This window comes from Rutilus rutilus, assembly GCF_951802725.1.
Source record: "Rutilus rutilus genome assembly, chromosome: 24".
In the NCBI taxonomy this organism is placed as follows: Eukaryota; Metazoa; Chordata; class Actinopteri; order Cypriniformes; family Leuciscidae; genus Rutilus; species Rutilus rutilus.
Genome location: NC_140228.1, coordinates 1,453,080 through 1,480,579, shown reverse-complemented (window position 1 = coordinate 1,480,579; position 27,500 = coordinate 1,453,080). Strand labels below are relative to the sequence as shown.

At 38.6% G+C, this 27,500-nt stretch overlaps 1 protein-coding gene across 3 annotated transcripts in view; it reads right to left on the bottom strand.

The window, feature by feature from the left end:
• sspo (SCO-spondin) overlaps positions 1-27,500 on the bottom strand; it is a gene marked incomplete at its 3' end in the record, with an annotated part of 121,608 nt that overhangs the window by 56,481 nt on the left and 37,627 nt on the right. For all 3 annotated transcript variants that reach the window (XM_084398407.1, XM_084398408.1, XM_084398409.1), the window contains exons 32-56: positions 27,326-27,485; positions 26,972-27,026; positions 26,779-26,892; positions 26,274-26,519; positions 24,587-24,714; positions 23,607-23,748; positions 21,374-21,576; positions 20,557-20,578; positions 20,336-20,456; positions 18,059-18,272; positions 17,031-17,172; positions 14,429-14,671; positions 14,085-14,240; positions 13,022-13,162; positions 12,775-12,939; positions 11,156-11,347; positions 10,493-10,615; positions 6,625-6,754; positions 6,037-6,162; positions 5,055-5,146; positions 3,662-3,844; positions 2,194-2,364; positions 1,304-1,556; positions 389-435; positions 104-274 (exon numbers count right to left, since the gene is read on the bottom strand). In XM_084398407.1, coding sequence (XP_084254533.1) covers positions 104-274; positions 389-435; positions 1,304-1,556; positions 2,194-2,364; positions 3,662-3,844; positions 5,055-5,146; positions 6,037-6,162; positions 6,625-6,754; positions 10,493-10,615; positions 11,156-11,347; positions 12,775-12,939; positions 13,022-13,162; positions 14,085-14,240; positions 14,429-14,671; positions 17,031-17,172; positions 18,059-18,272; positions 20,336-20,456; positions 20,557-20,578; positions 21,374-21,576; positions 23,607-23,748; positions 24,587-24,714; positions 26,274-26,519; positions 26,779-26,892; positions 26,972-27,026; positions 27,326-27,485 — 3,740 coding nt within the window. The remainder of the gene's footprint in view (positions 1-103; positions 275-388; positions 436-1,303; positions 1,557-2,193; positions 2,365-3,661; positions 3,845-5,054; positions 5,147-6,036; positions 6,163-6,624; positions 6,755-10,492; positions 10,616-11,155; positions 11,348-12,774; positions 12,940-13,021; positions 13,163-14,084; positions 14,241-14,428; positions 14,672-17,030; positions 17,173-18,058; positions 18,273-20,335; positions 20,457-20,556; positions 20,579-21,373; positions 21,577-23,606; positions 23,749-24,586; positions 24,715-26,273; positions 26,520-26,778; positions 26,893-26,971; positions 27,027-27,325; positions 27,486-27,500) is intronic.

Here is a 27,500-nt window from a genome sequence, read left to right as displayed (position 1 = left end):
CCTTCAGTGGTTTGAAACTAATGGAATAAGTATATTAAGTATATAAGTATAAATAAATATATATCTACAGTATCTAACTCTATATGTCATGTGATCACTGTACCGATGCAGGGTTTAACGCTGCATGTGTCCAGTCCGATGCGTTCGCCCTCACAGGCTCGTCCTCCAAACGCTGGCGCTGGATTGGTTCCTGAACGATAGCGCCGCCTGATGCCCACGTCACATGACCGACTGCACGCGCTCCAGGCCGTCCACTCACTCCACCCACAATGCACTGCAGGAATCAATGCATACAAACCACTGAGAACAAAATGCATAAGGACGAATAAAAGGAGGTGGACAATACTTTTACTGTGATGAAGAACAGGATGTGATGTGTCATACTGACCAGGGCAGGGTGCCGTCCCACAATGCATCGCTCCATCAACACACGTGCTGTCAGGAGACACAAGACACTGTCAATATATATTAAGAAAAAAATAATAATAAGAAAAAAATATATATAATGTTATCAACTTTACTATGTTGAAAATATGCATAGGTGGTTGACATGTCATATCAAAGTCATATATAATGTCATATGACATAATTCATGCAAAACTGTTTCTAAATGTTTCAAATTTAGAATGATTATATGTATATTTTATCTTTAATAATAATAATATGAAAAAAAAAAAAAAAAAATGAATTGTCATACCAACTACTTAATTGAATATTTAAATATGAATTATAATATTTATATTATATAATATATAGATAATTTTTAAGGGAAAAATCTTGTCAAAAAATATTTTCCAGTGCTGTTCAAAAGTCGGTGAGAATTTTATGTTTTTGAAAGAGTCTCTTCTGCTCACCGGGTTTATTTGATAAAAAATACAGAGAAAATTTTGAAATATTATCAGAATGTAAATCATCTGTTTTCTATGTGAATATACAGTAAAGTGTAATTTATTCCTGTGATCAAAGCTGAATGTTCAGCATCATTACTCCAGTCTTCAGTGTCACATGATCCTTCACAAATCACTCTAATATGAGGATTTGATGCTCAAGAAACATTTATGATTATTATCAATGTTGAAAACAGTTCATATTTTGAAACCCATGATGAAATACATTTTTTTAAGGATTCTTTGATGAATAAAAAGTTGAAAAGAACAGCTTATATATGAAATAAAAATCTTTGCAACATTATAAATGTCACTTTTGCTCAATGTAATGCATTGTGGCTGGATAAAACCAGTACATCTTACTGTCCACCACAGATTTCTGAATGCACCCTAAACCGTGTGTAACAGTGAGTTACCAGTTGTTGCAGTCGTCATGAGGCACTCGGTCCCCCTGCGAGTACAGCGCCCCCTTATGGTAACATGGGCAGCGTTGGAGAGACACACACGTGTTGTTGAACAGATAGAAACCAGGAGAACAGTAACATCCATCATGACACTCAGCGGCACACTCCACATCGGCCGTGGCGTCCATACACACACGCGGACACGCGCCGCCCTGAGCCACACACTGATCCTTCGACAGGAACGTCATGCCCTCCGGACACACACCTGCAGGACACACACACACCATACCTTCAGAAACGCACACTTCAGAGGTCAGCGAGAGGTTAACCCTCATCATTCCCTCGCACTTTGTAACACAACTTTCCCTTGTGGGTCAAAATGAAAAATTATACTTTTTTTTTTTTTTGTCCAGAAAGCTTATTTTATTACATTTTGATAATATTTAAAAAAAAAATTATGCAATTTTTTGGGAGATTTTTTTTTATTATTATTTTATTTACCTTTAAATTACTAGATTTGATCAATAAATAATACATAAATTCTTTCTCTCAAAAAAAAAAAAAAAACTCAATTTCATGCATAACCCTTTTAATTCAGCTCTAAATATCTTACATTGGGTGTCTTTGCCGACCTCTTGTGGAAAAAATTATATATCATGATATTTCATGACTCTAAGGTCTTATATCTCTATATGGAGCAAAAGAGCTGTTCCTCTGGGTCCTAAAGTCAGTTTGGTTCAGTGTGCATCAGATACACATGTAGACATTATACAATTTGTTTAGTGTATTGTTGGTTCAAGTGGAACAAAAGTCCTGGGGTCTTGGACACCTCTGATGAACACTCAATTAAAAAAATACATATTTTCAAAATGGCGCGAGGGAAGGATGAGGGGGTCGCGCACCGGAGCAGGGCTGGACGTTGCAGTCTCGGGTCTGTATGTGCGGCCCGGGACAGCGAAGGCCTTCGTACAGCGGAGCAGGAGAACTGCACACACGCTCTCGAGTCTGAACTCCAGAATCACACTCAGAAGAACAGCTCGACCAACTCGACCAGGACGACCAGCCACCGGCAACTAGAGAGAGAGAGAGAGAGAGAGAGAGAGAGAGAGAGAGAGAGAGAGAGAGAGGGAGAGAGAGAGAGAGAGAGAGAGAGAGAGAGAGAGGGAGAGAGGGAGAGAGAGGAGAGAGAGAGAGAGAGAGAGAGAGAGAGAGAGAGGGAGAGAGGGAGAGAGAGGAGAGAGAGAGAGAGAGAGAGAGAGAGAGAGAGACACAGAGAGGAGAGAGAGAGAGAGAGGAGAGGGAGAGAGAGAGAGAGAGAGAGAGAGAGACAGAGAGGAGAGAGAGGAGAGAGAGGAGAGAGAGACAGAGAATACTGAAATCCATGTGCTTTTATTATGAAATTTCTGACTTTATTTCCATATTTATTTTATTGTTTCTTATTTAAAGAAAAAATGATTGTACAGTACATAGTCTGAGAATACTGTGAAATCACATCGCTCCTCTCAGCATGTTATTATCCAGAGCTGAGTTTGTATTTGTACTTTAAAGGAAAAAAGCATGATTCTGTTCTCTGTGAGTGTGTGATGAGTGTGTACCGGGGCAGTGGAGTGTGTGATGAGTGTGTACCGGGGCAGTGGAGTGTGTGATGAGTGTGTACCGGGGCAGTGGAGTGTGTGATGAGTGTGTACCGGGGCAGTGGAGTATGTGATGAGTGTGTACCGGGGCAGTGGAGTGTGTGATGAGTGTGTACTGGGGCAGTGGAGTGTGTGATGAGTGTGTACCGGGGCAGTGGAGTGTGTGATGAGTGTGTACCGGGGCAGTGGAGTGTGTGATGAGTGTGTACCGGGGCAGTGGAGTGTGTGATGAGTGTGTACCGGGGCAGTGGAGTGTGTGATGAGTGTGTACCGGGGCAGTGGAGTGTGTGATGAGTGTGTACTGGGGCAGTGGAGTGTGTGATGAGTGTGTACCGGGGCAGTGGAGTGTGTGATGAGTGTGTACCGGGGCAGTGGAGTGTGTGATGAGTGTGTACCGGGGCAGTGGAGTGTGTGATGAGTGTGTACCGGGGCAGTGGAGTGTGTGATGAGTGTGTACCGGGGCAGTGGAGTGTGTGATGAGTGTGTACCGGGGCAGTGGAGTGTGTGATGAGTGTGTACCGGGGCAGTGGAGTATGTGATGAGTGTGTACTGGGGCAGTGGAGTGTGTGATGAGTGTGTACCGGGGCAGTGGAGTGTGTGATGAGTGTGTACCGGGGCAGTGGAGTGTGTGATGAGTGTGTACCGGGGCAGTGGAGTGTGTGATGAGTGTGTACCGGGGCAGTGGAGTATGTGATGAGTGTGTACTGGGGCAGTGGAGTGTGTGATGAGTGTGTACCGGGGCAGTGGAGTGTGTTGCACGGCTCGTGTTCTTCCACTTCTCCACCACAGGAGGCGCTAGTGTTGGTGTGATTGCAGCTCCTGAAGCGACGTCTCAGTCCCACCGCGTCCACGTGATGGAAACACGTCTTGCTGCACTCGGACCACAGCGTCCACTCGCTCCACGCCACTCGCTCAGGGCCTGCAGGCTCACAGGAGCACGGGGAAACGTCATGCAAAATGTGGGTAAAAATCAACAGTGGCGGGAAGCGCTGTCGAATCACGAGCCAATCTGGCGTGTAACTTATTATGTTTACTCACTTTCCTGGCAAAGTTTGTGTGTTCGCAGATTTAGCGCAAATACTCGTGAGTCATCATGATATTAAATACAGCGTATTGCAGATATGTGCATATCTGCTTACTTGAACACACACGCCACTACACAACACATAACGGCGCGCTTGTTCATTTGCATTGAAGCAATAGCGAAGATTAAACAGCATTTGGTTTATAGAAAAGACATTGTTATTTTCCAAGATATCCTACATGTCTTTGATGTTCTTTGTACCGTATTTTGGTGGAAAAGGATGAAAGAGGAGGGAGGAGATGCTGGATGACAGGATTTTGTTTGAATAAGAAATGAATGTATGAAATCCAAATTTAATAAAAAAAAGATTTTTTTTTTGGCTAGCTGAAGTTCTGAATGGCCAGAAACTTAAAAATGTAGTAGCCAAATTGGCTGTTGAGTGAAAAAGTGGTTATGCGTGTGACGTCACTGTCACTGGACTGAGTGGCAGAAACACTGAGCGGCTTCATTAGTTGTCAGTGTGAATGAAAACACACTAAACACATCTAAAACGAGAAAGAGCTTTGAGATCGACTGTACAACTAGATATGACAGGAAATCGGAGGTATATTTTTACAGACGGTTGTGATGTTAAATAAAGCTTGTAACATGTCAGCGGGAAACTTACAGAAACTTACTTTTTAAAATAAACACTGACAAAAGTTTTAGGGCTGGACGATATGATGATATATAGGCTAAAACATTAATATAAGTGATCACATGGATTTAGACCTATATTGTATTTATATAAAGCGTTCACAGACAAATTTGCTTTGTATTTCCCCGGTGTTGAAATCAGGCTCTTATAAATGTCAGGAAACACGATTCCTTCTGCATGTCAATATCCACGGATCACTGGATCTTTGGTAAGTTGTAAGAAACACTATATCGAGTCAAACCTTTAGTTTAAACTGATAATCGTTTGTTTTACTCGTGTTTCCTCTATTAAATCCAGTCAGTCAGCAGCTCTTCTGCCACTCAGGCCGGCTGAGGGAGTGTGTTCCCGCGGGAAAGTGACGTCAGTGCATAACCTCTATTATACACTGAGACTGTAGAGAGATCTCACCGTCTGAGCAGGGAGTGAAACATCGACGGGCTTCGGTGGAGTCGCCGTCACACGGATCGACCCTCGACGCTCCCATCGGACTCAGAGGAGATCTGCCGAAACATGGAAACATCATCATCAACATATAATCATATTCATATCTGTCGAAACATCGAAACATCATCATCTACATATAGTCATATTCAGGGTTATTCTTTGGGATTCACTTTTGGGTCGATGACTTGACACCGGTTTTGTGTGTCTGACCTATTTAGTTATTTAAAACATTAAAATATAATTCATACAATAATGACTAGAATTGCCTCTACTAATTTCTGAACATTTTAATAGTTTTTGGTCTTCAAAAATGTGTTGTTGATGTAACAGTCCTGAGAAAACGAGATGGAAAAACCTAGTTAACAAACAAAAATTATTTTATTATTTTATTACTTATTTATTTTATTTTGAAAAATCATTTACTGTAAACATGTTTTCCAAATTATTAAATTTTTTAAAAAGCATATCTGAAACATGATTATTTGTTAGAAAAAAATGTAAAGAGCTTGAATAGGGCAAAAAAGTGCCAAATTTTCTTTCTTTCCTCTGTAATAAATAATTAAATGATTTGCCTTTTTTTAACAATTTTTATTAAGAAGCCTAAATGCATAATGCTTAAGTAATCAACATGACTTTATTGTAAACTTTTAAAGGGGACTTCTACATATTTAGTTATTTTTTTATTTTTATTTAGCATTTATTTATTGATTATTTTTTAAAGAAAAATGGTAAATAGTCTAAGAATTATAATTATACTAGTGTTTTTGTGTGTTATTTTTATGACTAAGTGTTTTTATTTTGTGTTTTTTGTTTGCAAACATATTTTCTTGCTTGTTTTTGATAAACAAATTGAAAAACAAGTGGAAATTATTACTTGTGTTGTACATGCACATCAAATCCCACAGAATGTAAGTTTAATAGATGTTTGATTAATAAGTCAGTCCACCTGTAACGGTGCTGGATTCCCGTCCCACAGCTGCTGTCACATGACGTCCATGAAGACCAGGCCGACCAATCACAGCGAGCGACACAGCTGGACTCATCACATGTGACACGCCCATCTTTACACACACTGCATGATTGGATAAAACGACATGACATGCATTTACAGTATTACATGCTGCCATATGTGACCCAGGACCACAAAACCTGGCACAAGGGTTGTGATATTGTTATGATAGGACAATATTTGGCCGATATACCTGTACAACTATTGAAAATCTGGAATCTGAGGGCGCAAAAAAATTGAAACATTGAAAAAATCTCCTTTAAAGTTGTACATTTATGTTCACGATTTTGCTGCATTCACTCACAAAAAATATTTTTTATATATATTTACAGTAGGAAATGTACAAAATATCTTCATGGAACATAATCTTTCCGTAATATCCTAATGATTTTTGGCATAAAAGAAAAATCTTTAATTTTGACCCATACAATGTATTGTTGGCTATTGCCACAGATCGAGACTGGTTTTGTGATCCAGGGACTCATATATCAGAAGAAATGTTGAAAAGCATGTGAATATTCTGACCATGTGCTGCAGATGCTGGTTCTGACTTCACGTCCCGGCTGGATGAACGAACCTTCCCACACACACTCACATTCACTGACGTCGACACAACGTCCATCTTGTAGGAAGAGCCCAGGAGGACAATAACACCCTAACCAACATGAGAACCACACACACTTAATCCACATATAAACATCCTAACCAACATGAGAACCACACACACTTAATCCACACATAAACATCGTAACCAACATGAGAACCACACACACTTAATCCACATATAAACATCCTAACCAACATGAGAACCACACACACTTAATCCACATATAAACATCCTAACCAACACGAGAACCACACACACTTAATCCACATATAAACATCGTAACCAACACGAGAACCACACACACTTAATCCACACATAAACATCGTAACCAACATGAGAACCACACACACTTAATCCACACATAAACATCCTAACCAACACGAGAACCACACACACTTAATCCACATATAAACATCGTAACCAACACGAGAACCACACACACTTAATCCACACATAAACACCCTAACCAACACGAGAACCACACACACTTAATCCACACATAAACATCGTAACCAACACGAGAACCACACACACTTAATCCACACATAAACATCCTAACCAACACGAGAACCACACACACTTAATCCACACATAAACATCCTAACCAACATGAGAACCACACACACTTAATCCACACATAAACATCGTAACCAACACGAGAACCACACACACTTAATCCACACATAAACATCGTAACCAACACGAGAACCACACACACTTAATCCACACATAAACATCCTAACCAACACGAGAACCACACACACTTAATCCACACATAAACATCGTAACCAACACGAGAACCACACACACTTAATCCACACATAAACATCGTAACCAACACGAGAACCACACACACTTAATCCACACATAAACATCCTAACCAACATGAGAACCACACACACTTAATCCACACATAAACATCGTAACCAACACGAGAACCACACACACTTAATCCACACATAAACATCGTAACCAACACGAGAACCACACACACTTAATCCACACATAAACATCCTAACCAACACGAGAACCACACACACTTAATCCACACATAAACATCGTAACCAACACGAGAACCACACACACTTAATCCACACATAAACATCGTAACCAACACGAGAACCACACACACTTAATCCACACATAAACATCCTAACCAACACGAGAACCACACACACTTAATCCACACATAAACATCGTAACCAACACGAGAACCACACACACTTAATCCACACATAAACATCCTAACCAACACGAGAACCACACACACTTAATCCACATACTGTATAAACATCGTAACCAACACGAGAACCACACACACTTAATCCACATACTGTATAAACATCGTAACCAACATGAGAACCACACACACTTAATCCACACATAAACATCGTAACCAACACGAGAACCACACACACTTAATCCACACATAAACATCGTAACCAACACGAGAACCACACACACTTAATCCACACATAAACATCCTAACCAACACGAGAACCACACACACTTAATCCACACATAAACATCGTAACCAACACGAGAACCACACACACTTAATCCACACATAAACATCGTAACCAACACGAGAACCACACACACTTAATCCACACATAAACATCCTAACCAACACGAGAACCACACACACTTAATCCACACATAAACATCGTAACCAACACGAGAACCACACACACTTAATCCACACATAAACATCCTAACCAACACGAGAACCACACACACTTAATCCACATACTGTATAAACATCGTAACCAACACGAGAACCACACACACTTAATCCACATACTGTATAAACATCGTAACCAACATGAGAACCACACACACTTAATCCACACATAAACATCCTAACCAACACGAGAACCACACACACTTAATCCACATACTGTATAAACATCGTAACCAACACGAGAACCACACACACTTAATCCACATACTGTATAAACATCGTAACCAACACGAGAACCACACACACTTAATCCACATACTGTATAAACATCGTAACCAACACGAGAACCACACACACTTAATCCACACATAAACATCCTAACCAACACGAGAACCACACACACTTAATCCACACATAAACATCCTAACCAACATGAGAACCACACACACTTAATCCACACATAAACATCGTAACCAACACGAGAACCACACACACTTAATCCACACATAAACATCGTAACCAACACGAGAACCACACACACTTAATCCACACATAAACATCCTAACCAACACGAGAACCACACACACTTAATCCACACATAAACATCGTAACCAACACGAGAACCACACACACTTAATCCACACATAAACATCCTAACCAACACGAGAACCACACACACTTAATCCACACATAAACATCCTAACCAACATGAGAACCACACACACTTAATCCACACATAAACATCGTAACCAACACGAGAACCACACACACTTAATCCACACATAAACATCGTAACCAACACGAGAACCACACACACTTAATCCACACATAAACATCCTAACCAACACGAGAACCACACACACTTAATCCACACATAAACATCGTAACCAACACGAGAACCACACACACTTAATCCACACATAAACATCGTAACCAACACGAGAACCACACACACTTAATCCACACATAAACATCCTAACCAACACGAGAACCACACACACTTAATCCACATACTGTATAAACATCGTAACCAACACGAGAACCACACACACTTAATCCACATACTGTATAAACATCGTAACCAACATGAGAACCACACACACTTAATCCACATACTGTATAAACACCCTAACCAACACGAGAACCACACACACTTAATCCACACATAAACATCGTAACCAACACGAGAACCACACACACTTAATCCACACATAAACATCGTAACCAACACGAGAACCACACACACTTAATCCACACATAAACATCGTAACCAACATGAGAACCACACACACTTAATCCACATATAAACATAGTATAATTTCTCTTTTGGTCTTTCTCTGTTTAATCATTATTATTAAAACACTACATTAAAATAATTGGTAACACTTTATTTGGTTACACTTTATTTTAAGGTGTCGTTGTTACAGTGTAATTATATATAAGTACTGAGTAATAATAATTAACTACATGTACTTACTATAGGGTTAGGGTAGGATTAGGGTTTGGTTGAGGGTTAGTTGCATGTAATTATGCATAATTTACTGTTTTTACTATAGTAAGTACATGTAAAATATGTAACAAGGACACTCCTTGTTACATGTTACATATATGTACTGTAGTAATAACTATAAATTGTGAATAATTACATGCAACTAACTATAAACCAACCCATTTAAGTGAGCACATGTAGGTAATAATTATTACATAGCACATAAATGTATAATTACACCGTAACACGGACACCTTAAAATAAAGTGTAACCCATAAGCATAATGGGTGTGTGTGTGTATATATATTTTATATATTTACTTTATATATATAATAGTAATTATATAAATAGTAGTACTTTATATATATATAATATATATATATATATATATATATATATATAAATAATAGTAATTGTAATAAATAAATAAAAAATGAACATTTGATCAATTATATTCATATTAATTATCATAATTCATTATTTTATTTCACATTAAATTAAATCAATATATAAAACATTAGAGATACAATACACAAAAGAGGACAACACATGATGTCTGAGTGCACTGGGTAATGGTGATGATTGATTTCAGTCTGGGAATGATGGGATGTACCTGTAGTGCAGTTTAATGTGCAGTTCCTCTCAGAGTGGAGGTCAGAGCAGGTCACATGACACGCGTCCGTGTTTCCAGACACACAGTCCGACTCTTTAACCAGAACCATTCCTCCTGTGCAACCTGAGGCTCAACAGAAGAGATCAACAGATCAACATCATCATGTAGAATAATGGTCAAATATAACTATACATGTGACCCTGGATCACGTCACCAGTCTCGAGTCGCACGGGTATATCTGTGGCAGTAGCCAACAATACATTGTATGGGTCAAAATTATCGATTTGTCTTTTATGCCAAAAATCATTAGGATATTAAGTATGTTCAGTATTAAGTATTAAGATATTAAGTTCATGTTCCATGAAGATATTTAGTAAATGTCCCACCGTAAATATATAAAACATGTATTTGTGTGAGTGAATGCAGCACAATCGCCAACATAAATGAACATCTTTAAAGGAGATTTTCTCAATGTTTAGATTTTTTTGCACCCTCAGATTCCGGATTTTCAATAGTTGTGTCTCGGCCAAATATTGTCCTATCCTAACAAACCACACATCAATGGTGAAAGTGTATTTATTCTGCTTTCATGTTGACCCTTGTGACTGGTTTTGTGGTCCAGGGTCACACATAATAATCATGCATGTCGATGTGAAGTCTGACCGCTCTGTGTGTCCGTGGTTGTCCCGCAGGAGTGTGTGTTACACGCGTGTGTTTGTCTGCTCATCCCGTCACAGTCTCTCCCGCTGTTCTTGGGCGGAGGGTTTGAGCAGGTCCTGTTCCTCACCATCAGTCCTCCACCACACGCCACACCACAGTCTGACCACTGCGTCCAGTCTGACCACTGACCGTCCACTGGGACACAGAGAACACCAGTGCGTTACAGTCAGCACTGCGCTCGAGGATGTAGAGAGGGTTACGTTACACAGGGTTCGCACAAGGAGCTTAAAGTGCTTGAATTCAACTTTTGAATCCTGGAAAACCCATGAAAACAGACATATTTATGAAAAGGTACTTGAAAAGTGCTTGAATTATTGAAAGACAATATACAGTATGTGAAATTAGTACTGTCCTGTAGCTCAAACAGTAGAGCGTTGGCATTTGTAACGTCAAGGTCATGGGTTCGATTCCCAGGGAAAGCAAGAACTGATAAGAATGTAAATGTGTACCTTGAAATGCAATGTAAGTGGCTTTGGATAAAAGAGTCTGCCAAATGCATAAATGTAAATGTGTTTAATTTTATCTGTGAAACAATCTTTTCACACAAAATTAACACTGCAGCTCGTCTGATATATGCATTTCTCGTGATATTGCTCATAAATATCCAAGTATATGATACAGCTTTCATTCTTCAGGTCAACGGGGGGATATATATTCAGTTTCATATTTTTTTTCACAGTATTCTCTCAATGGTGAAAGTTACCGCAGTCATTGCATCTGCTGCACTTTATTTGTACCATTTTGTTTTATTGGTTTATTTTAATTTGTCTATTTTTTATCATTTGAAAGATAATAAACAGGAGTGCACATACTGTAAGTGGTTCACAAGTGCGCATGTGCGAACAAAATAAAAACTGTGCAGGGTAAATCAGATCAGTCCGCTCGTCTGCGTACCGACATGTTGACAGCTGTTAATGCATTCAGATCCACACTGTAATACGGTGTAAGATTTCCATTTCAACTGAATGCATAAATCTGCCGGTTTCGGTGACATTCACTGACGCTGATTTCAGGTTTGAAAATGTTGAAAATTCATATATATATAAAAAAGAAAAATTGAAATATTAGTATTGTGTGTAATATTATTTAAGTGTACTATAAAATAATAGTATTTTTATTTCATCTTTTATTTTATTTTAAAATATAATAGTATTATCACACTTTATTTATTATTTTGTTTATTTTATGTAAAAAAAAAAAAACGAACTATATAAAATGCAGTAATACTATTATTAATTATTATAGTTTTTATAGTTATATTTAATAGGTCACACTATGTGCAGTGTGTGCTCTCATGAGAACCAGACGGAAAAACTTATGTGCATCTCTGATAATAAAGATATTGTTTGATAAGTGAGATCTCTGACTGTAGTCCTTGAAAACCAAAAAAGTAGTGCTTAAAGTCCTTAAAAGTCCAGCAATTTGATTTTACAGTGTCTGTACGAACCAGTATTCAGATTTTGAATGCATTATTGGTGGTGTGTTTGTACCTGGACAGGCCTCGAACCAGTATGTTATATATTATATGTTATATAGATGCATTATTGGTGGTGTGTTTGTACCTGGACAGGCCTGTATGAAACAGGGCCGGCTGTCGAACTGAGCTCCGCCACAGGATCCACCGGGTCGAGCGTCTCTCATGATGTTCCTCTGCCGGAAGAGTGAACCCAGCCCACACGATACACTACACTGACTCCAGGACGTCCAGGGAGACAGAACACAGTCGACTGGAGAACACACACACACACACATCTCAATCCCACAATCCACCTGACCTGAATCTGACCTGAGATGTGTGTGTGGACTCACAGCAGTCGTTCTCATCCGAGCCGTCGGCACAGTCCCGGTGGAGGTCACATCTCTGATCTGAGCTCACACACTCGCCGCTCCAGCAGCTGAACTGTTTGGAGGAGCAGACATCGGGCAGCAGGGGGCGCTGTGTGACCGGGCCTGAGGAGAGAGAGAGATCCAGACTCACTTCATCATGTGTCAGCGCGTTCAAATCAGAGTCTGAAGTCAAGTGACATACAAGTGAGAAATGCTCTAGAGAATAGACAACTTGTAATGAAATAGACAACAATGAAAAATAAATAGAATAAAATAATGAATAACAATATATATAAAAAAAAAAACGAAAAAAAAAAATGAAAATTATATAAAATAAAATAAAATAAAATGGCAAAGACAGCACAGGGTGAAACATCTGACAAAATATATTTAAATTAACAAATTAAATAAAAAAATACTAATGTTACTAAAATACTAAAAATGTTACAGACAAAGAGTCTGTAGTCATAATTAATTCATTATTCATATAAAAAACTATACATATAAGTTATAAAGCATATAAGTGTTTGTTTGAGAGAATAACAAACTAAACTAAGTTGCATAATCAGAATTATATTTGAGGATTCATTTACAAATTTTTGTTATGTGTTTAGTCATTTTATTACCCATATTAACATTTAAATATAAATCCTAAAATAAAATTAATTGTAAATAACAAATATAAATGTATAAAATATTTCAATTTAGCCTCAATATATATTTTTTCACTTTTTGTTTTAGTAATTTTAGTACTTTGATTAAATTTATCTGTTTCACTTTATCGCCAAGGCAACGTTTCTAATTTTCATTTGAGTTTTTTTTTTTTTTTCATATATTTGATTTGATTTCAGCTTCATTTAAATTTCTGAAAACAAGTTTTAATAGTTTTAGGTTTATCATTACCCATAACAACTCTGCTTCAAGATATACTATTTTAAAGTGTTATCTGGTATAAATTAGTATTAGCTTGTAGCTTGACATGCCGTTTCTACATAACTTCCTCAACACTGACGGCATGTAATTAATAAACATGCTTTATTTTTACCACAGCGATCTTCGTCTGAGCCGTCGGGACAGTCCTCGTGTCCGTCACACACCAGCACAGCTTCAACACAGCCAAACGTCCTGCAGGAAAACTGTCCTTCCACACACAGAACTCTGGGTAAACCATCGTCATACGGTGTAGATGTTTCCATGAACCCTTGAAAAAAGGAAAGAAATAGTTTGAAAAGCATTTACGTTTGCAATTCTGAAAACGTTTGTACGTCTGAAAAAGTGTATTAAAAATGCATCATAGTATAATTGTCTTGTACCAAAAACATACTCAAGTACACTTTTAATACATTTATTAGTACATCTTTTGCAGCTGGGAAACTCAGAAACACGCACCTGTCCTGGGTGTGCTCCGAATATGAAGGCCCGGTTGTCCCGTGGGACCGGCACCAGGTGGCGCTGTTGTGATGTGTGGAGCCACTCCCGGGCTCCCGTCCTGTGGACTCCTGGTGTGAAGTCCTGGAGGTCCAGATGTGAAGTTATAGTAACCGGGACGTCCCGTTGGACCCGTGTGGTTCTGTAATCCCGGTCCACCAGGTGGCGCTGTGGTCACTTCACTACTGGGTGTGACCAACTCATCTGACAAGAACGAATATATATGCTGATATGATACAATGTGTAATATTGTATATTATACATTATATAATGCTTAAAGTAATGAATGAAGTCTACTTTTTAGGGCCATACATATTTTGGGGGTTTTCATTATAATAAAGTACATTTCTCATTACTGGAATGTGAAAAAATATTATTTAAAATGTACTAATTTTAATAAAAGCATTAATTTTAAAATATATTGCATGCATAGATCAAAGTGTTATTAATGTTGGCTATTTACCTCATTCAAAAATATATTTAAAATAATTATATTATTTAACAAAATTATTAATAATAACAATATAAAATTAATTCATTAAATTAATAAAAACGATATTGTCATATATATATATACAGTGAGGAAAATAAGTATTTGAACACCCTGCTATTTTGCAAGTTCTCCCATTTAGAAATCATGGAGTGGTCTGATATTGTCATCGTAGGTGCATGTCCACTGTGAGAGACATAATCTAAAAAAAAAAATCCAGAAATCACAAATGTATGATTTTTTAACTATTTATTTGTATGATACAGCTGCAAATAAGTATTTGAACACCTGAGAAAATCAATGTTAATATTTGGTACAGTAGCCTTTGTTTGCAGTTACAGAGGTCAAACGTTTCCTGTAGTTTTTCACCAGGTTTGCACACACTGCAGGAGGGATTTTGGCCCACTCCTCCACACAGATCTTCTCTAGATCAGTCAGGTTTCTGGGCTGTCGCTGAGAAACACGGAGTTTGAGCTCCCTCCAAAGATTCTCTATTGGGTTTAGGTCTGGAGACTGGCTAGGCCACGCCAGAACCTTGATATGCTTCTTACAGAGCCACTCCTTGGTTATCCTGGCTGTGTGCTTCGGGTCATTGTCATGTTGGAAGACCCAGCCTCGACCCATCTTCAATGCTCTAACTGAGGGAAGGAGGTTGTTCCCCAAAATCTCGCAATACATGGCCCCGGTCATCCTCTCCTTAATACAGTGCAGTCGCCCTGTCCCATGTGCAGAAAAACACCCCCAAAGCATGATGCTACCACCCCCATGCTTCACAGTAGGGATGGTGTTCTTGGGATGGTACTCATCGTTCTTCTTCCTCCAAACACGTTTAGTGGAATTATGACCAAAAAGTTCTATTTTGGTCTCATCTGACCACATGACTTTCTCCCATGACTCCTCTGGATCATCCAAATGGTCATTGGCAAACTTAAGATGGGCCTTGACATGTGCTGGTTTAAGCAGGGGAACCTTCCGTGCCATGCATGATTTCAAACCATGACATCTTAGTGTATTACCAACAGTAACCTTGGAAACGGTGGTCCCAGCTCTTTTCAGGTCATTGACCAGCTCCTCCCGTGTAGTTCTGGGCTGATTTCTCACCTTTCTTAGGATCATTGAGACCCCACGAGGTGAGATCTTGCATGGAGCCCCAGTCCGAGGGAGATTGACAGTCATGTTTAGCTTCTTCCATTTTCTAATGATTGCTCCAACAGTGGACCTTTTTTCACCAAGCTGCTTGGCAATTTCCCCGTAGCCCTTTCCAGCCTTGTGGAGGTGTACAATTTTGTCTCTAGTGTCTTTGGACAGCTCTTTGGTCTTGGCCATGTTAGTAGTTGGATTCTTACTGATTGTATGGGGTGGACAGGTGTCTTTATGCAGCTAACGACCTCAAACAGGTGCATCTAATTTAGGATAATAAATGGAGTGGAGGTGGACATTTTAAAGGCAGACTCTTTGAGGGTCAGAATTCTAGCTGATAGACAGGTGTTCAAATACTTATTTGCAGCTGTATCATACAAATAAATAGTTAAAAAATCATATATTGTGATTTCTGTATTTTTTTTTTTTTTTAGATTATGTCTCTCACAGTGGACATGCACCTACGATGACAATTTCAAACCCCTCCATGATTTCCAAGTGGGAGAACTTGCAAAATAGCAGGGTGTTCAAATACTTATTTTCCTCACTATATATATATATATATATACATACGTGTGTGTATGTGAGTGTGTGTGTGTGTGTGTGTGTGTGTGTGTGTGTGTGTGTGTGTGTGTAAAAAATAGTAATAACAAATAAATAAATAAATAAATAAATAAATCACAAAACAAAAACTACTAAAACTTTAAAAAAGGAGAATATAAAAATAATAACTCATACATTTTTTTATTAAAAGCTATAATATGACATCATAGTTTGGTATTTAAATGTGTTTAATTGTCATGAAAATAATGTCACAATGTAAAAAAAAAGTAATTTCTATAAAAAAAGAAAAAAAAGAAATTGTATCCAAAAAATTAAATTTCTTAAATTTTTTTTAAAAGAATTCTAGATAACCCTAAACTCCAGTCCTACCTCCTCGACAGCCCAGGACTTCCACTCGCAGATAGAAAGTGGGGCGAAATTCTACAGGAATGATCCGGAGAAAGCGAGCTCTGATCAGTCTGTCCAACCAGCGAGTGACAGGCGTCCGACCGACCATCCTCACCTCGAATATCTGACACACACACACACACACACACACACACACACACACACACACACACACACACACACACACACACACACACACACACACACACACACACACACACACACACACACACACACACACACACACACACACACACACACACACACACCACTGTTTACATCACTTGTTGCCTTTGGCTTGCTCAGTTGGGGATATTCTGGGGATTTCTAATTTGATTTTATCAATAAATTCCACTAGAAACAAACCTTGTTGTATTATTTTAATTTAATACTGTGAAGCTGCTTTGATACAATCTGTATTGTGAAAAGCGCTATACAAATATACTTGACTTACACATGCGTTATATTAGTCAATCGGCTAATGTTTCCAGATCACTCTAGTGAAAAAAAGTATACTTTATTGTATTTGAAATATATACCCTTTTTCAATAGTACATTGCAAATATAATAACACAATTTTTTACTATCTTTAAATATATTACAAGTATATTAGCATCAAGCTCTTACCTATTTTTAACAATACAACTTTAAAATAATTGTACGTTACTATATTTTCTAAAAAATATATTTTAGAAAAATATATCTATTAAAGTGACCATTCTGTTAATTTTTTTAAAGCATATTTATTTGCACTTTATTAAAAGTATTTTTTAGGCATATTTTAACTGTGTGTGCTGGAAATGATCATTGTAACAATGCATTGAAAGTATAGGCATATACATAAAGTATACTAAGTAAGTACCAATTTAGCACACAAAAGTACACTAAACACATAAAGTCATACTTTGTACGAAATTAGTTGTTCAGGTTAACTAATCATTAACACACTGGAAGTACACTGAATTAGTCTGGCTGCATGTATACTCAGGATATTTTTCGGTCGGGATCACCTTCGGAGGAGAGCCTCTGTCTCCAGTCTCAGTGAAGTCGATGAAATCGGTGTGGACTAAAGCGAACGCGAGCCTGTATTTGGTGAAGTAACCCCACATGCGTTCACTGCCCTGCGTCACCACTCCAGAAATCCACGTGGGCTCCAGAAAATCCACCTGGAAATACGGATGAGGATCTCCAGGCAAAGGACTCCATCCCGGCTCCATTACCATCCTGAGGGAGACGTTAGCACAACACACCATCAGCACGAGGATACATAAAGACCTGCAGTGTTGTGTGTAACTCATTACAAGTAACTTAAGTTATGTAATCAGATTACTTTTTCAAGTAACTAGTAAAGAAACGCATTCCTTTTAAAATGTACAACTAAATATCTGAGTTACTTTTTCAAATAAGTAACGCTAGTTACTTTGTTTTCCCATTTATTGACTGACTGACAGCTCTCTTGTCCTCATGTTGAGAGAAATCGAAGTGCAGAGGGATGTGTGTGTGTGTGTGTGTGTGTGTGTGTGAGAGAGTGAGAGTGTGTGAACATGATGGTTATTGTACCACTAGACTAAATGTGAGCATTTACTCATCACACTTGCACAAACAAAAAGATTCAGTGTTCCTCAAAATGAATAAAAATCAGTGAAATGCAGAATCAGAATACTACGCAAACTTCCAGTAAATAAAACATACATTTTTACTTGCTTCTGACCTTTGATGATTCAGTTAAACCATAAGCAAAAATTTATTTCGATTTTTTTTTTTTTTTAAGTGTTAAATTTATCCAGAATACCAGCAGCGGAAGGTTTGCTTGAGCCTCTACTGTACACTACTGTACTCTACCTCTACTGTACTCTACCTCTACTGTACTCTACTGTACTCTACCGCTACTGTACTCTACCTCTACTGTACTCTACTGTACACTACCTCTACTGTACTCTACCTCTACTGTACTCTACTGTACTCTACCGCTACTGTACTCTACTGTACTCTACTGTACTCTACTGTACACTACTGTACACTACCTCTACTGTACTCTACCTCTACTGTACTCTACCGCTACTGTACACTACTGCTACTGTACTCTACTGTACTCTACCTCTACTGTACTCTACTGCTACTGTACTCTACTGTACTCTACCTCTACTGTACACTTCTGTATTCTACCACTACTGTACTCTACTGTACTCTACCTCTACTGTACACTACTGTATTCTACCGCTACTGTACTCTACCTCTACTGTACACTACCTCTACCGTACTCTACCTCTACTGTACTCTACCTCTACTGTACTCTACCTCTACTGTACTCTACTGTACTCTACCGCTACTGTACTCTACTGTACACTACCTCTACTGTACTCTACCTCTACTGCACACTACTGTATTCTACCGCTACTGTACTCTACCTCTACTGTACACTACCTCTACCGTACTCTACCTCTACTGTACTCTACTGTACTCTACCTCTACTGTACTCTACCTCTACTGTACTCTACTGTACTCTACAGCTACTGTACTCTACTGTACACCACTGCTACTGTACTCTACCTCTACTGTACTCTACCTCTACTGTACACTACTGTATTCTACCGCTACTGTACTCTACTGTACACTACTGCTACTGTACTCTACCTCTACTGTACTCTACTGTATTCTACCGCTACTGTACTCTACTGTACACTACTGCTACTGTACACTACTGCTACTGTACTCTACCTCTATTGTACTCTACCTCTACTGTACACTACTGTATTCTACAGCTACTGTACTCTACTGTACTCTACCTCTACTGTACTCTACTGTACTCTACCTCTACTGTACTCTACTGTACTCTACCTCTACCGTACTCTACCTCTACTGTACTCTACTGTACTCTACCGCTACTGTACTCTACTGTACACTACTGCTACTGTACTCCACCTCTACTGTACTCTACCTATACTGTACACTACTGTATTCTACCGCTACTGTACTCTACCTCTACTGTACTCTACCTCTACTGTACACTACTGTATTCTACCACTACTGTACTCTACTGTACACCACTGCTACTGTACTGTACTCTACCTCTACTGTACACTACTGTACTCTACTGTACTACATAAGTAACACAATTAGTTACTTTTTAAGGGAGTAACGCAATATTGTAACGCATTACTTTTCAAAGTAACTTTCCCCAACACTGAAGACCTGGTCGATTTTTTTATTTTTCTTTGTACGAATGCATTTATCATCTCATCCTGCACATATTCATACAAATTCTTAATTCATTTATAAATGCTCACACATTGGGCACGATGTTGAGACGCCCCGCGTCAGCAGGATTATTCTCTCTGTACGAGGATGAGGTCAGCTGACCATAATGGACACGCCCATCCTCCAATCCCAGAGCAGAAGAGCAGACACCTGATGGGCGATGATGTCATCATATTTTGATCAAAGAAAATCAAGCCTATTTTAGGACCATTAAAATGTTTTTGTATTCATGACTCTTCTGAGTTCCTACCTCTCTGATCAGGTCCTCCTTCCTTGGAAATGCAAAGAGAAAGAAAAAATTAAACACTTTAACAAAAACACAATGCAATAATAGAAAACGACTTCTTTAAAAGAGATCACAGTTACAGTACGTCTGTTAGTGCAAGTTAAACTCTATCAATGCTATTTGTACCACAATAAATATTTACAAATATTAATTAATTATTATCTTAATTATTAATGAAAATGGGGCACATTTAAGGACCTAAGATATTCTGTATTGTGGCATTCTTAAATGTAAAATTAATTTAAATAATAATTATGAATAATTAAGGTAAGAATATAATATAATAATATAAAACTTAAAAAATATAATATATTAATATAAATCTAAACAAAATAGGTATATATATATATATATATATATATATATATATATATATATATATATATATATATATATATATAATTTTTTATTTATTATTATTATTTTTTATAGCCTAAGGCACACCTGTGCAATAATCATGCTGTCTAATCAGCATCTTGATATGCCACACCTGTGAGGTGGATGGATTGTCTCAGCAAAGGAGAAGTGCTCACTAACACAGATTTAGACAGATTAGTGAACAATATTTGAGAGAAATAGGCCTTTTGTGTACATAGAAAAAGTCGTAGATCTTTGAGTTCAGCTCATGAAAAATGGGGGGGGGGGGAAACAAAAGTGTTGCATTTATAATTTTGTTCAGTGTATTAATGTGTTATATTTTGATATTTTTTAAGGGTTGGGCATGTTATTGTCAGATTTGTCTTCAGATGTGATTGTAGTTGAGAAGTTAAGAAAGTCTCACAGTGGTGGTCAGGACTCTGGCTGTGGTCTTGCTGGGTGTCCTGAGCGGGGCGGCAGTGGGGGTGATGTGGGTCGTATTAGTGTGTGTACAGTCTCTCTCATCCGCCCCATCAGGACAGTGAGGAACTCCATCACAGCGCCGCTCCGCCTCAACACACCCCCCTGGAGGAGGGCAGGAGAACTGACCCGACGCGCAGCCCGTTCCTGGAGAGGAAACAAACACTTCAGTCCAAAGTGTGAGGCAAGAAAAAACGCACGGAGAAATTAAAGCATTGGATAAATACATTTTAGGATTATAAGAGTTTTGCATTCTGATATTATTTATATTTTCTCTTCAAATTCCATTTATAATAATAATGCATTTATTCTAGATCTTTTACTTTTGAGTTGTTTGCAATTCTCATTATCCTTTATGGTGATTTTCATTCAAATAAATTACTGTCATGCAGTCATTTTTTAATGATTTAAATGAGAATAATTGAATGGCTGTGCAACAAATGATATGATGATGTACAGATATTGTACAATTAAAAATATATATCATAGGTTTTTCACATAATAAATCTATTTACATTTTTCCATATTTCACGTTTTTCTGCAATATGGTTATGACAACTGATGCAAAATATTTTTTTCTTTTGGTTTTATATCATAACATTAAATGCAAGCTCCATAAACTAAATAAAGGAAATAAATGTTTGTTCTGAATATATTCTCACCTGTATTTGTAATTATACTATTATAGTATTTATTAATATTTTGAATTCGTTTTAATTTTCATTAACATTTTTAGTAGTTTTGTTTTTATATTTTATTTCATTTCAGTTTATTAAAATTAACATAGGTTTGGGAAGATGACAAACTCTAGATTCCATAATGGGGAATGACATGATGATGGCAGAAGTTTCATGTTTAAGCCTTTTCACTGGCTTTTCTGACACCTATAATGTAATGCAGGGCTCCAGACTGCGACCAAGTGGTGGCATTTTTTGCAACCTTTTTTCCTGCTGGTGCAAGTAAATTTTGTTAAGAGTTCGCAATCGTGCCGCCACCACGTTACCCAACTGATAAAAGCGGACTTTTATGTTGCATATGAGAAACATCGAATGGCAAACGAAACTAAAGCTGAATGAAACCGCGCTTCTCGTTTGAGCTGCACAGCGTGGACCGTTCCTCAGCTCGTTTCTACACAGCACTGAGAGATCCAGGGACAAATTCACAGCGGTATTTATAACATTGCTGCAATCTAGTGAGAAGTAGAGCACAATTCTCTATTAGAACCCAAATAGATCAAACAGCACTGATGTGGAAACCAGGAGACACTGTGCCATGAATGAACAGGCTATAGAAGTCTTTTCAATCCATAAATCACCAACAGTCAACATGGATTTGATGTAGTAATGCTAACTGTAACCATGGTATTGTGGCAGAAATAGTCAAATGTTTTTACATTATTCATCTCATGGTTCGTACAACCTTTAAAGAGAGAAATTCAAGCACTTTTCAAGGGCTTAACACTTTTCCAGCACTTCAAAGCTCTAAATATTATCCAGTTTAAATGTTATTTTTGATGTGATAACCAAAAACATGATTTATTAATCAATCAAGATGTAGGAAAACTAAGATGTGGCAAACAAAACACTTTTATAAAAAAAAAGAAAAAGACATGAATTACCACTATAACCAGTAGATGGCGGCAGAGGAGCACTAACAGACTTATTAGCCATTTTGACTTTTTTTGAACACGGTTTGCTTTTAAATTTATATTTAGATATTATGAAATCCCTATTATAAAATATCAAATCATCTAGTTTTTTTCAAAGTTTGACACTTTTTGCATTGAAGTATGAAATAGGAAAAGTCAAGAAGTCTCATGAAAAACAAAAACTTCTTCAAATTGTTACTGAATTACACAGAACGCAAGTGAAGAGCGATCTTTTTATAATCACTGAAGCTCTCGGTCAGTTCAGAATGATACTATAGAAGGACAATGGAACATTTAATAACCTTAAAATATAAAAATTTGTCCCTATGAAAATTAGGTTGGTAAAAGGTCATTTTATCAGTGCTTTACTGTCAAATGTGCATTTCCAAGAAATAATGATGTAATGTTATTAGTAACTGCTCTTATTAATGCAAAACAATTTTATGATTAAATTGAATTTATGATTAACAATTACAGCTCTCAAGTGTTAGTCTGGAGCCCTGAGATGGATAGGGAAATCAGCGTATACCGTCAGCGCATCCCATGAGCTCGACTCTCAGATAGATCCCGTTCTGAAAGTCATGCGGGAGAATCCTCACGAACCGAGCCGACACCATCCGGTCCAGACGGGCCAGAGCTACGCCGCGGTCATCACTGTTGCCCTGAAACACCTGGAAGAAACAAAATATTATAATCTTAACTGATCCAATATTACACAAATCTCCAACTTTAAAGTGGATGTCTAATGCTATTTCATGCATTCTGACGTATTTACACTGTTAAGGAGCTAGATTCTCATGCTAAACATGCCCAAGAGTATTTCTGTGCCAAATGCACTCCTTCAGGATTTGTTTCGGAAAGTTTTTTTTCAGTATGGCCCTGTGTGACATCATAAAGGGTGGAATTCCTTGTATGGCCACTTTTCCCAGAAAAGCGTGCACACACACATCAACCAGGGGTGTGTTTCCCAAAGCCAACTATGGTCGCAAGTTCCGTCGTTACCAATAGAGTTCATTCGAACTTGCGATCATAGTTGGCCAACGATGCTTTAGGGAAACGCACCCCAGAGCGAGAGCAAGTGCTTCGCTCGGGTTACACCGTCAGTAGCGCTGTCATTTTGTTTTTAGACCACAAAATCAACAATTTCCCCAAATAAGTGTGTTTTTGGTTGTGAGAGATAAGCTTGTTCAGCTTCCCAAAGAACCCAGCGTTAGGGGAACTGTTTGAAACTGAAAGATGAAGCGGTCCAAGCGATAAAAGATCCCGGTCATGAGTCAGAATCGCAGGCGGTGAGTAACGTCAAATGTCTGATTTGTTGGCAATCGGCACATAAGTGCATATAATGTAAACAACACGATTTATCACAATCTGATAAAACTAAAGAGGTTTCAGAGATATGAAGGATGCAATCCTACTCTATAGCTACTCAAGATTAAGGTGAGATTGGCAGAAACTGTGTGTGTTACTGTATGTTCTCTTTAAGGTTTGACAGGTTTATGTGTGCGTCACCTTTGCTTTGGGTCTGGCGTCTGTGATCATCTCTTTATACGTGGACCACTGACGGCCGTCGCTGCTGAACTGCAGATAAAAGCTGGACACAAACGTGTCGAACACACCGCCACCCTGAGTCAACAAGCCTGCACAAACAAACAATCAACAGTGTCACATTACAACTTTACTTTATTCACGAGTTCACATCTACATATAATTAGTACAATAAGTTTATGCGTATTTGGCGTGCTGTCCGGGGGGAGGGCTCCGAGCTCGGAGTTAGGCCCGAACCCAGAGTACTCCCCCCAGTTGGTAAGTGTAGATGGAACTGGAAGTGAGGAGATGGGGTGGAGGAGGGATGCTGACAAACTTTCAATGAACAGAGATAGGTCTGCTGTGAATTTATACTCTGTCATTGAGTTGATTACTGATTAATCTCCAGCTGTGCATAATTTGGTTAATTATCTGAACCTGCTCCTCCCGAACTTTGTTAATAAAACATCATTTAGTGGTGCTTGAAAAGCTTCTCCTTCCATATAGGTACAGTACCAGCCATATTTCATTACAGTGTCAAAGCATCCACTGCCTGGTAACAGCAACACCCTAGAGGACGAGTATCTGAACTATATTTATGTACAAAAATGTAATTTGTTGGGGAAAGATACTTTGAAAACTAATGCATTACAATATTGCGTTACTAAGTTACTTTTTTAGAAAAGTAATGTGTTGTTACTTTTGCGTTACTTTTTCCCCACCTGGGCTGGGCTTTTTTTATATAACAAAAAAGTAATATTTTTGGGCAAATGTAAAGAAATAATAATCCTCAGGCTGAAGGAAATGCAGATTCATGCGTGTACAGTATAGGTAGAGTACAGTAGTGTGCAGTAGAGGTAGTGTACAGTAGAGTACAGTAGTGTACAGTAGAGTACAGTAGTGTGCAGTAGAGGTAGTGTACAGTAGAGGTAGTGTACAGTAGAGTCGTGTACAGTAGAGTACAGTAGTGTGCAGTAGAGGTAGTGTACAGTAGAGTACAGTAGTGTACAGTAGAGGCTCAAGTAAACCTTCCGCTGCTGCTATTCTGGATAAGTTTAACACTTACTTTCCAATAAAAAAAAAATGTATAATCAATAAATTTTTGCTTATGGTTTAACAGAATCATCGAAGGTCCGAAGCAAGTACGTTGGTCAATAAAGTGAGATTAGATGCATAAAAATGTATGTTTTAATGAACATATTTAGTTATATGGAGGTTTGCATAGTATTCTGATTCTGCATTTCACAGATTTTATTCATTTTGAGGAATATTGAATCTTTTTTTTTGTGCAAGTGAGATGAGTAAATGCATGCTTACAGTACTTTTAGTCTAGAGCTACAATAACCATCATGTACACACACACATACTCTCTCTCACACACACACACATGCCTCTGTACTTCGATTTGTCTCAATAAATTAGAAAAAACTTGCGTTACTTATTTGAAAAACTAACTCAGATATTTTGTTGTAAGTTTTAAAAGTTAGGACGATTCTAAGGGCCCACGCACTTTTGGGGCCCCCAGAAATCGATTTTTATTAATGGAATGGGTGCAGTACCTCATGTTCTTTCACAGGGCCCAAAATTGCTAGTGGCACCCCTGATTACCCCAACACTGAAAAGGGCATAATTGTAATTGATTTCAGCTTCAGAAACAGCTGTTGAGGGTCACCTGTGATGTTGTGGCGCCTGAGCAGGTCGATCTGGAGGAACGGGCCGGTGGAGGGTCCGGTCTCCTCAGGGGTCCCGGCCGACAGCTCTCGGTACTCCTTTGGCTCCGGGCTCCAGCCCTGCAGGTCCTCGTGAGGGTTTCGGGCATGCAAACGTCCCGCTGACGGAGGGTGGTCGGGCTGATGGGACGAGGCGCTGAAGCTGGAGCCGGGGAGCGAGTGAACGCCCAGAGCAGACCAGCACTCATCTATAAAACAACAGGAATATCGGAAAACTGAGCTATAAATGATTCTGATGCATCGAAGTCTATGCAAATAAATAAATAAACACTGAAAAAACTGAGGAATGTTTAGGCACTGTCCCAAATCGCACACTTCATGTGCACTTGTGGGCTTGTAGGGTGTCCCATTTCTCATTTTAGCTTTCAGACGGGTGTTCGTGGCCGATATGCACACATATTGCATTATGTCACAAAAGTGTGGAATGAAAACAGGGCTGAAACTGACCTCCAGGGGGCAGAGGGTAAGTTGGGACAGTCGGAGGGCCCTCTGGTGGTGTGGAGGGTCCAACCGTTATTGGCAGGACCATTGGTGTAGTCGTCACGATAGTGGTGATATTCCCTGAAACACATTACCTGGTGTTATTACGATTACAAAAACCACAAGCATAAAATAATGTCTCATGATAAACATGTTAAACCTTTCTCTTCACAATAGCAACACTTGTCTTCTTCCCCTGGAATCAGAGTTTGACCCTGAAATGGAGAACAAATGTTACACAGTTAAACCAGGGAAAGCAAGCCTCTTTCAATCAGTAAATTACCAATAAATGTACAAATCTAGCAACTCTCCGATGGCTTTCGAGCTGGAAAAACCAAACTCTAGTCAGGCCAATCACATCGTGTATAGAGTCGGCGGGCGAGCTTAACGTAATGACGACAGAGTTGCGACGGTTCCCTGCTACTTGAAAACATATAAACAACATTAAAAGCTTGATTTTCACCACAGGGGGACTTTAAGTGTCTTTTGAACACACACACACACACACACACACCTGTGGGCATCCAGTGGCAGCATAAGGACAGTACGGGCTGCACTGCACGATGAAGTTGGGCAAACACTGACACAACTGGCACTGACCGCCTTTCCAGCGCTCGCCAACCATGTGTGTGTGTCCACGATATACACACTCGCTGCACGGCTCTGTCTGACAGCTGAGGACACACACA